Source organism: Schistocerca nitens, chromosome 5 (assembly GCF_023898315.1).
Source record: "Schistocerca nitens isolate TAMUIC-IGC-003100 chromosome 5, iqSchNite1.1, whole genome shotgun sequence".
NCBI classification, from domain to species: domain Eukaryota; kingdom Metazoa; phylum Arthropoda; class Insecta; order Orthoptera; family Acrididae; genus Schistocerca; species Schistocerca nitens.
In genome coordinates, this window is record NC_064618.1 from 687,963,822 (window position 1) to 687,976,097 (window position 12,276).

General features: G+C 37.7%; 1 protein-coding gene across 1 annotated transcript in view; it reads left to right on the forward strand.

The window, feature by feature from the left end:
• The first annotated feature begins 2,750 nt into the window (after positions 1 to 2,750).
• Positions 2,751 to 12,276, forward strand: part of LOC126259437 (transmembrane protein 179) — a 54,964-nt gene continuing 45,438 nt past the window's right edge. Inside the window, exons 1-2 of the mRNA XM_049956252.1 lie at positions 2,751 to 3,132; positions 3,214 to 3,390. Of these exons, the coding sequence (XP_049812209.1) occupies positions 3,023 to 3,132; positions 3,214 to 3,390 (287 nt within the window). The 5' untranslated portion in view covers positions 2,751 to 3,022. The remainder of the gene's footprint in view (positions 3,133 to 3,213; positions 3,391 to 12,276) is intronic.

A 12,276-nucleotide genomic window follows, 5' to 3' on the forward strand; every position in this document is an offset into this window, starting at 1 on the left:
AATTGCATAAAAATTAACAGTGTAATGGGTTCATTTCCAGTGCACAGTTGAGAGAAAAAAAAAGGAAAAACAGGAAATTAGTTATAGGAACCCAAAGGTAATGCAAAGGGTCGAGTGCAGTGGCATCACATAATACCATATGGTAGTAGTTTAATATATGCATGAACTTAGATGTAGTGTAATTATGTAGCCAGCCCTCTTCAGCAATTCTAAGGTTGCTGGTCACTGTTGTAACTAATTAGGGATAGAGGGTCATGTGGTGTTGAGTTTTTTTCCTTTTTATTTCATTTTCTCTTCACTTTTCCTGCTTTCTTTATTTTCTACATTTTTATCTTAAACAGTTGAAGATGTTAGTTGTAGACATTAATACTACATATTTAACGTTAATCTGAAATTTACAGAATATAAGGCCCACTTTAGACTCACAAGACAGTGGAGTCAGATGTACAGCGATAAATAAATATATAAATAAACTTATTTGCTACTGAAAATATGTACATAGAAACACATCGATCAATATTCGTGAGGGAACACATAGATCCTCTTTACCTGACCCACTGTGGTTTTTTGTTCTGTCTAGGAAATAACATTAGAAACAACTGTAGTTTTCTTTAATAGGGCTGAAGTTTTCAGTCAGGAAAAGTTATTTGATAAAAATTGCTTTAGTAATTTATGTTCTTTTCTATATACTGAGTAGCGATCACCATTTTTTAGTTAGTATAAAACATAAATAGTTCTTTGCTTTCTGATATCTGGCCCCTCTTATAGTAGCACACCCAGTGTAAAAAATGTCCCTGTCGCCATGGAAAAATTGCTTGGTGTCCCAAAAACAAAGCAAAATAATAAAAATAAAGACTAAGAGCCTCCAAAGCAGTTAATTCATTACCATAACCCATAACATGACTGAGCGTGGCGAAAATATGTTGATTTCCGATGTTAGTAGATGCCAACACCGTGCTTCCCCACCAACTTTGAGCTGGGTTCACACACTCACACAACAAAAGTGTCGCCACAGATAGTGGCATACTGAAGTTACATTGGAGTTGCATGTGTGAACTCCCAGTTTTTAGTGGCACAACATGAGAGACGCAACTTTTGCCACACCACTAAAAGTTTAGCTTGGTTCCACTTTCTTGTGACACTTTCCTAGGACCACTGCTCCCTGGTGGCAATATTCCGAAACACGAGCATTCTGTCGCATTTATCGTGCAGTAATTGCTGCTTTACTTCATCTTCCATTCAATTTCGGCTTCTAAAACTACAAGAACAGCAACCCACCTTTGATTTTCCGCAGCAGTGTGTGTGTGTGTGTGTGTAAACCTTTTACATATCTCACGAAGGAATAAATAAACTATATGTAACCAAAAAAGCGAGTCGTATCAACTTCGTAATTTGTCAGCCCAAGCATTGTATAAATTGTGGATTATATGCAGGAAATATCTCCAGAGTGTGATGTAGCAGCTGTTAAACTAAAACTTAATTATTCAAAATGCCTGTATCAATGAATACAGTAAGATTCTTGGAACAATGGCGTGTCTGCAGATGATATTTACATGGCAGCTGTTGGTTATTTTGCCATTGCAGACAACATTTTCATGTCTGAGTGTTATTACTTTTATAAATGTATTTATTTCCCTTGATTTATCCCTGTGCGATATTTATTTTCGGATCGGACATTTGGGTTTCGTATTCCTTGTATTTAAGCCCATAACCTGTACCATAACATTCATACCCGCCCATATAATTTCAGTTGACGTCATACTGAAAGCTGTGCAACTACACAGAATCTATGGCGCCCTGTGTGAACAGTAGCTCACTATGCCACTACAGCAGGCCATAGACTATGGCGCCATATTAGATGCGTGTCTGAACCCGGTTTTACATTTAAACCTTTCTTCCGGAGAAATATTATCACTGACGTCCCTCCCCCCCCCCCCCCCCACTTCCAGTGAGGGTCTGTGTGAAAGACACGATTTGAAAAGCATTGTGGAATGTTTCGACTGTCTATTGACTATTCTGTCCCATTTTGTTTCTCTGACACCGTGTTTACATGGGGCTCCCAAAACCGGATTTCGTAAACCCATTCCCCAATACCTCTTCTCGGTGGTCAGGTAAACATTTCAAAGTCGATTTTGGAAATCCGCTTCTGGTTTCCGGTTTTCCAGTTCCGCGACCGGTTTTCGCTCCTATGTAAACGCGACTGGTTTAACAAATTTTCTGCTTATATGGACGGAATGCCTTTTCGCACACTGAAGGTTAAGGAGAAGTATTAGACTGGAGCTGTTTACTCCTCGTCTAATTGAAGATAAATAGCGATTGCGATGACTAAATCACAAAAAACTGTGACTGCTGTTTTTCGGGCTCCATATTTAGCTGGAATAGGAAATCCGCTTCAGGCCTTCACATGTATTAAACGCAAGAGCGAAAAACGGGTTCCGAAATTCGTCTTTGGAAGATGTGTCACAAGTAAACGTAGTGACTGACATCGCACTTTTGCCACTGTAACACAACAAAACGTATCAAAAATGACGCCTTCAGGAGAGATGTTTATAATGAGGTGTATCGCTGGACTTCATATTTTTGTAATGCGCCGGTATAAACACCTAAACTGTTTAAAATCACGATTGCTCAGTAGAAGATTCTGAGGCAGATTTATACAGTTTAAAAATTGTTGCTATATTTGAGCCACAGAAACGTTAAGGTAGTTTTGGACTTAAGCCTACACGACGGGGAGTGTTAATGTCAAATGTTGGTACACCTTGCACTCGTGCAGCAATGCAAGCAAAAGGCACTGATTGAGTTGTAAACAAAAACAAACCGAATGACAGTTGTTGCGTGATGTAGGATATTGCGGCAATGAATCTCAATTGCTTTCATTGCGTGCTGATTTCTGAGAATACCCCAGTCTCTGTTTAATAACTTGGCGCTTGTTGGATACTTCATCTTTAGCATTATTGAACACAGAGGCCTTATTTGAATGATACAGTGAAGAACACACCATTGGTAGCCTCTTTATTTTGCCATGGCATTGTCAAATCTCACATTACTTAGTCAGATTGCTGGCTATGTAATCGCTTTAATACTGTCAGTGTGTATGACTGTGCCGTTGAGCATGCACCAGGATGAATTTAGGTACGTATTGCATTTGTCTTTTCCCGTTGGAATATCCATGTAAAAGGAAATATACTATTTTTTTGTTTTTGATTTGTTTAGAGGGCATTGCCTGTTGTTTTCCACTGGGATTTGGCAAGAGGACGACGGACAGTTCAGTGTAGATTGGGCCTCGCAGGCATATTGTAATTACGGCATTTTCGTTGGTGTGACGCTGTTTGTGATTTCAGCTATTCAGATTTATCGGCTGTCGATGTTCATGTACAAGGGAATCGACAGGTAAGCTGTACGAAATTTAACGTTTATTATACTGCCAATATACACGTGAGGCTCACACTTGTACCACTTGAGTAAGAGGTAAAGAACACTAAGAACTTGATCATTACAGTTGATCAAATAATGAGGAAGTAGTTAAACACAAAATGAAGAAATAGGGAAAATAGTTCATTAATTTTCATAGATGCCAGTGTCACTATGCAGAAACTGCTCATTTTATTTGCGGAAGGAAATTACAATTGCCCGTTGTAGGGCACCCTAGATTAGATTATATTCGATTCAATTTTCCTTCCATAGACTCAAAAACGACATAATTCTTGTGGGCGTGGAACAAGTCAGAAAGTGTAACATAAAAAACATAAAACATTTGAATATAACAACACTACCCTGATCTCTTGCCAGGAGATTGTCAAAATAGGTGATTACACTACAGTGATCTGAAGCTGCTAATATTTACAGAATTACTACAGTGCCGGAATGAAACATAGTTATGCTATTTTAATAAATATATCATTCATAAAATAATGTTTGTTGTAACTAAGTGCTGTCAGAACTGAAATCTAAGACATTTTTATTAAGCTGGTTTAACAGTCCGTGTTAAGACATTCCTCAGTAGAGTAGGGGGAACTGGCTATCAAAAAGTTGGTAAAACTATGAAGAGCCCCCAGGGAAACCTTAAGATGGTGAACCAGTTAAGTTGTGAATCAATGTTTGGGTCGACAGAAGCGTCCGATCCCACGCGTCGGCTATGACCCGTGACGTAGGGGTGTTGTCGTGTGTGACGTCATGACGGCGCGGAGTTTGGTTTGAGTGTGGCTGTCTCCAGTTCTGTTTTATCTCATTTTATTTACTTTTCTGATCTGTTCATTCTATCTCGTGAGATTTTTTAAAATTTAAAAACACTTATTACTTATTTTAATTATGTTTCCTCTAATTTCTGTTTTAGTTTATTATATTTATCTTTCTGATCTGTTCGTTCTATCAAAAAAACACTAATCAGCTACTGAAGCATCTTTATCTTCTATGGGTTGCAGGGCTTACGACCCGTTGGGAGGTGGGTGGGTATTCATGCATGGCTGTCTTCACTTACACGTTGTAGTTACGCAAGGCGTCTGAATTTGTTTATATTTAGTTTGCCCCCCCCCCCACCCAAAACACCCCATGTCCCGCGCTTGACCCGTTAGTGTCATTAGGCTTCTTGTGGAAAGTGTGTGTGTTTGTTTTTGTTTCCGCCATATTTGTGACGTCATGGGTCAAAGCAGACGGGCGGGATCGGACGCTTCCGTACTTCCCAATGTTTCATATGATTTAAAATTAAAAAATGGGGCTGGGGAGGTGGATGAGTTAAGATAATTACCTGTTTTTATTGTCAAAAGTAATTACACATTTGCTGTTAATCATACGTGCATAGGTGTTGCCAACATCTGCACCTGAGTGGCCCATTGTAAACTTTCAAACTCTGTTTAAACTGTACATTATCTAAAACCAAGTTTTTAATGATTGCTGCCAATTTATTGAAAATGTGTGTTCCTGAATATTGGTCCCCTCTTTGGGCCAAGGTAAGTGACTTTAGGTCCTCATGTAGATTGTTCTTATTCCTAGTATCAATACTAGCCTATATATTGAGCTATTGGTTGGAAATGAGATATATAACTTGCAACAAATTTCGTTGAAGAATAAATTTACTGAGGAGCAGTGTTGAGAATACCAAGTTCCTTGAACAGGTTTCTAAATGATATTTGTGAATTTACACAACAAATGATTCCTATTACAAGCTGTTGCGCACTAAAAACGTTTACTCGGTTTGATGAGTTACGCCGCAATATGATCCCACATGACATAATAGAATGAAAGTAAGCAAAGTATGCATTTTTTATTTTTATTTACTTATTTATTTATTTTATCCCCTACATTCGACATCATTTTCACTGAAAGTACAGACTTGTCTATGCACTTCAGCAGTTCTGTGGCATGCCCTGTCCAAATGAGTTTATTAGCATGATGTAATTCCAGGAATTTATTACTGTCAACCTCTTCAATCTGCATATAGTGGATCTTTACAAAGTTTAATGATAGTGAATTAGATTCAAACCATTCCTTAACAACAGTGAAAATTTGATGAGCAACCATTTCTAAATCTGTATTTGACTTGTTACTTATTGCAATGTTTGTATCATCTGTGAACAAATCAAACTTAGCACTTGGAAATGTAACAGACAAGAGGTCACCAATGCACTGAAGAAAAAGCAATGGCCTCAAGGTGGAACCTTGAGGAACACCACATGTATTTAATTCACAATCAGAAGTGTGACTGCTTACTGTTAGGTAAGACTCAAACCATTTTGCAGCACTGCCGGTGATACCATAACATTCTAATTTACTTAAGAGAATGCTGTGATTCACAGGGTCAGAGGCTTTTAACAGGTCACAGAAAATGCTAGCAGCCTCTAATTTGTTATCTAATGAATTAAATATATTCTCACTGTACATGTACATAGTTTTCTCTGTATTGGAACCCTTAGGGAAACCAAACTGTGATTTGGACAATATATTATATGCAGTCACATGCTTAAGGAGTCACTTGAACACAACCTTTTCAAATATTTTTGAAAAAAGCCAGCAAAAGTGAAATTGGTCGATAGTTTGATGGTATCTCGTTATCCCCCATCCTGTAAAAATGCTCGACTTCAGCATGTTTTAGACAGGCTGGAAATGTTCTGCTGATAAGAGATTGATTACACAAATAACTTAAGGTAGAACTCAACTCACATAAGCAATCTTTGATTAATTTTATTGACGTGTTATCATAAACACTAGAATACTTATTAGATTTTAAGGATTTTATGATGGATTCTGCTTCTCTGGGAGAGGTGAGTGTCACTTCTGTTTTACTAACGTTATTTATAAAGACTGGTCTCAACTCCATTGCCCTGTTTACTGAACCTGATATCCCCAATCTGTCAGTAACAGAAACAAAGTACTTGTGTAAGAGGTTTGCAACACTACATGCACTTGTTATCAGTGCCTCATTTATGTTTAGAGCTATCTATTGCTCTTTGCTTTTGGCCACACCTGTCTCTGTCTTCACTAAATTCAATAAAATTTTTATTTTGTTGCCTGATGTAATTATCATTTTCTCATAATAAAGTTGCTTAGATTTCTGGATTACGTGCTTCAGTATTTTCTGAAACAGTTTCAGAAAATCAAGAATAATCTTCTTCTGAAAGAGTCTGATGTGAAAATAGTCTCAAATAACTACACAATTTGATCAGCAAAGAATAGGCTCATAGAGATGTTTTCAAAGCAGCTGACAAATGTACATTATTTAGATGGGGCATTAATGAAACTATAAAATATATATAAATGAAAGTGTGGTGCTCTTGGTCATGTAAATTACATTTTGTACATATGCCAGCAAAGTAATCTTGCTTCCAGGTTTGGCTATATGTATGATAGCCAACACAGTATATAGATAAGTATGTATAAAACATTATTTTCCAGCACAAATTCATAGTAAGGTCTGATAATTACTATAGAATTTAAAAAAATGTGATCATATATGAAGATCAGTAGAGTCTACAGATACCAGACTGAAGGCTTTGACTTGTGAGATGATGGTATTATGGCACATGAATGATATTACGTCATGTGATGTCATGTGTGCACAATAAAAGAGAGAACAACAGTACATTGGCAGCCTTCGTTTTGCATCTAAATTACTTTTTGGTGTATAGGTTGTGGTGACAGTGTGATTTGTAGGGCAACCTGAGGTCTAGTTCAGACTGAAATGTGACATTTTGGTTCAGAGTTGACAGAGCAGTATCAGAGGATTCAGTTAACCTAAATTTTATCTGCCATTGTTTTGAGATACAGATTCAGACCGCTACATACCAACAAATACCATCATCCCTAGTTTCTTCAGCAAGACTATGTGATAAATTATTCAAATGCCTTGGATAATTTGAGGAAAACTTCAGATACTGTGTTTTTTTATCCAAAGCCTGCTCAGTCAATCCAGTTAAACCTTCAATTGTTGTCTTTTGATTTCCCTTTTTGGTGTCCATGTTGTGGTGGAGTTATTACATTGTTTTCTAAGACCCAATTAGCCTGTTGAGGATGATCATTTCTAATAGGGTCATTCCATGTCAGTTCAACCAGGGGCTCCAGCTCATAGTCTCAGATTTGACTGAAATTCAGTACACTAATTCTACCACGTGTGGAACACTCATGTACAAAGTATTAGTTTCCCCTGCCAATTAGTTCCAGAATTATGACTCGTAAAAGAAGGTGGTGTGACCCAGAAATTGCAACCCGCTTCTGGCAATCTATCTTCAGACTCAACTTCAGGTCTTAATAACTTTGGAACTATTCCACACAGTCCAGTGAAATTTTTACAACCCAGTAACATCCATTTAGAGAACACATTCTATGAATCAAAACACCAAATCAAAACACCAACAACGTATTTCTGAGGGAAAATAAAAAATTCCAAAATGTGATTAGAAAAATGTAATACGTTAAAAGGTACATATTGTAGGTGCCCTCTATGCCAAATTTAATTCACTCAAAAAGTGTATAAATTTTTTTGTGGTAAGCTTAATGTGGCCTAAACACACACAAAACTCATCATGCCCATATCAGTCACAAAAACTGAGTTATATGCACACGAAAATACAAAAATTTGAAAAATTACCTGGAAAACATGGATTTTTGAAGTGTGGTAGCACAAAAGGGACAAGTGGTATCCAAGCCAAATTTCACACACTGCATAAGTAGACCATAATGATACATACCACAAAATTTCAGCATGTTATTGCAAGACATTTGTGTACAATGGAAGTTGACAGATGTATTTGGTGATGTGGCCATTGTTCCACAACAGTTTTGTAAAACCATTTCGTAAACTGTTCTGCCTCTTCTTATCCTCTCCCACAACTGTTTAATCACTAAGTAACAACATATAGACAAATTAACACAACCTATCATTAATGTTTACTGCACCTTAACTGCTAAAAACCAGTTGATTGTGCTTCGAACAGAAGTTCTCCCACACTTTAGCTACTGTACTCTGTACATTGAGTGGCAAATTGTACTGTCTTCCTGAGACTGTGGTAGGACCTGGAACTGTCGTAAGAATATGCTCAAAAGGCATCCAACACCTGTCTGCCAAACTTGGCCAATGAAATGATCTTGCTGGTCCTGCTGGTGCCATGAAGTTCACAAATACATAACCTTCTGTTTCACAGCACTCTGCAACACATCCTAAGTACCATTGGTCATCATAAACAGCAATAACATAGCAACCTGGTTCTATGTTGCTACTTTTGCTTCTGAATCCTGAGTCAGACACACTGTGAAGACACATGTTGTGCATGAACCTATAGTTATAACCAGACAGTCTGCTCATCTGCTCATTGTCAGAGTCCGCTGGAGAGAAGGGATGATGGCTCCTTGCACCTGCAATAGTTTTAATGTGTTCTGGTCTGCTTTTTAGCAACTCTTCGACTGATTTCACCTCATCTTTCGAAACATAGAATGATTGTATGCCAGCGATATTTTTCTGTAACCAGGTAAATAATTGAAGAGGTGTTAGATGTGACCTTCTGTAGGGTGCTGCAAACTAGCTTGTGATGCCATGTGCTTAATGGTAACACCAATACCATCACACACATTTTTACCATGACTTGTTGCGAAAAAATTCCAATCTGCGTGAATCTGAAAATCATGATAATGCATGCATAAATTTTTGATATTTTTACAATTTTTGTACTGACTAGCTGCCCCATCTCTGAAATATTTTGCAAAATGTATGTGAGGCAGCTTGTTTTTTACATATGCCATGACAGTGCGAATGTAGACATGAACTGCAATGGCATCGTGAATTAAACAGTCTCTAAAAATGCAGAGCTTCATGACAGACACATCACCCGATTCACCTCTATAGTAAATTGCAAATGGCTGCAGAGTTGCTTGACTGTTGTCCCATTGATATTCGTTGACTCACCTCGGAAGATGTTCTCCGTAGTTGAGAACGAAACGTCAGGGAGAAGAAGTTCTACAGATCGACCATGGCAACTTAGCCCGGAAGTGTTTACTGATGTACTTCGCTTTGTTTCAAGACTTGTGCGATCCATGTGTGTCCATTGTTTATAAGAAACAAGTTCATCGTCATCCATAAGGAGTTCACCATACAGTTTGTTGTTCATGTGTTCTGTAAGATTTGGATTACCAGGACACTTTTCACACCTGTGTATCATGCAGTGGTAGGAACTGATGTCACACACTACAGCTTCATTGCACCTTTGTAATCCAGAACAGAATCAAAATATCCACGGATGAACTGCCGGTCTACAGTGTCCAACGGGCCCATTGGACACTGTAGACCGGCAGTTCACCCGTGGATATTTTGACTATCAAATATGCCAGGAGAAACTCAAGAATCACATCAGACCAGAATCCTTTATAGCAGCAAACATCGGCTTAGCATTTTGATGGGTCTCACATACACAAACATTGTGTGTGCCCCTTGCACTTACAGGCACAACCCATTTAAGCCAAAGATTGAAAAAAGGTGATAAACCTACTTTGGTATTGGGATACTTTTCCTTGAATTGTACATATAGTTCTGATATGTTGAATAGCAACAGTCTTTTTTGCATCTGTACACGTACATTTCCCATTTTCACCGTTACATAGTCATTTTTTTCCAGGCATTATTTGGCTGTAGTCATTATTTTCATAAAACTCCAACACTAGCACCTTTATTTCTGAACTCAATTTCTCGCCCTGAACCTGCTGAAGTTGTGGAAGCACTCCTTGGGTAGCTTTTATTTTCCTAGCTTGCTTTACCATATATGTAGAAACATTGAATTCCTTTGCAGTAGTCAATAGACCAGCTGGAAGGTGCAAGGGTAAGAATAGCTACTTTTTTCTGGCATGTGGAAATGGCACATTTTTCTTTCAAATCATGCACAATTTTGTCCAAATCAGAGCATTTCTGGCATGATTTCTGTTCCTTTGGAGCAGATAGTTCTTCCTCTTCCACCATTAGTGTGGCAGCTAGTTTGTGTTTTAATTCTATTTGAGCTTCTTGTAGTTTTCTTTTACCATAGCTGGGCCTGTCTCTTTTCCCAACTTTGTGTGTCTTCATGGGAGACAAACCAAGAGCAGTCACTGAAGTATTTAATTGCTCGTCCGCTGTGGTTGTAGGTGGCTGATACTCTTCATCACTGTCATGTAAATTATCAGAATATTCTTCATTTTTTAGCAGTGTAACACACCTGGAACATAGCTTTTGCCCTGGTTTCATGTTAAGTCCCATGCACTGATTCACTTTCAATACTGATTTTATATCAAGTTCTTTGAGGCTGCACTTCACTGTCTTCTTATGACTCCAAAATGGATCAAAATAACTTCTGTGTAGGAAAGAAGACTTATTCAGAAACACTTTCATATGATGATAACAAACTCTAAAGTTTCCTGGAACTGTACTTCTTTTGCCCAAAGGGTTTATCCCGGATCTCCATAGCAACAAATCTTGGTCCGATTCATCCAGATCATACAGTACAAAGCGAATGCCACATTTTGTTCCATATGTTATTTTATGACATTCAGATGCTTGTGCTCTACCAATACTGCAAGTTGTTTGAACAAAATCACCACTAGTACACTCTTCTGCCTCCATACTGACTTTCCACAACAGTACTGACCAGTCTGAACTAGAATCTTAAAAACATGAGTAACCTGTAATTGTTGCTTGTTTCCTTTGTTGTTCCTGCCTAACAATGACTCATTCTGTTCCTGGAAACTACCATTGTTTAACTTTCTGTTGCGTAATGGTTCCCAACAATTGCTGCAGCTTTATCTGAAACAAGCTGTCTGCATCATCACTATCACTTGCTAAATCGTGTTAAAAGAAACGTAACCAAATACATCTCTGTCAACTTTTATTGTACACAAATACCTTGCAATAACAAGTTGAAATTTTGCCACATATTATATTATGGTCTACTTATGCAGTGTTTGAAATTTGGCTTGGATATCACTTCTCCCTTTTGTGCTACCACACTTAGAAAATCCGTGTTTTTCAGGTAATTTTTCAAATTTTTGTATTTTCGTGTGCATGTAACTCTGTTTGTGTGACTGATATGGGCAAGATGAGTTCTGTGTGTGTTTAGGCCACATTAAGCTTACCACAAAAAATTTAATCACATTTTGGAATTTTTTATTTTCCCTCAGAAATAAGTTGTTGGTGTTTTGATTCGTAGAGTGTGTTCTCTAAATGGATGTTACTGGGTTGTAAAAATTTCACTGGACTGTGTGGAATAGTTCCAAAGTTATTAAGACCTGAAGTTGGGTCTGAAGATATATTGCCAGATGTGGGTTGCAATTTCCAGGTCACGCCACCTTTTTTCACAAGCCATAATTCTGGAACTAATTGACAGGGGAACTTAAAATTTTGTACATGAGTGTTCCACACTTGGTAGCATTGGCGTGCCAAATTTCAGTCAAATCTGACACTATCAGCTGGAACATTTTCTCAAATTGCTTGAATTGACATGGAATGACCCAATATTTTCCAAAAACCTGATAGTAGATATTGGTCTATAATTATTAGAGTAGTTATTATTTTCTTTTTTGCACACAGACATTACATTGATTAATTGAAGCTGATACGGAAAAACAGTCTCTCAGAATAACATTGTCCAATAACGTCACCTGCTTGATTAGATAGTTTGTCATTACATCATGGCCAGCAGACTTACTTCCTTTCAGCTCTTTTACATCCTATATATGCTCCTCTTCTGTTACTTGTTTCGATGGGATTGATAGTCTTGGGTTTTCTGTTACTCTGATGTGGTGACAGGTTATTCTTGTCGTGTTTTAGTT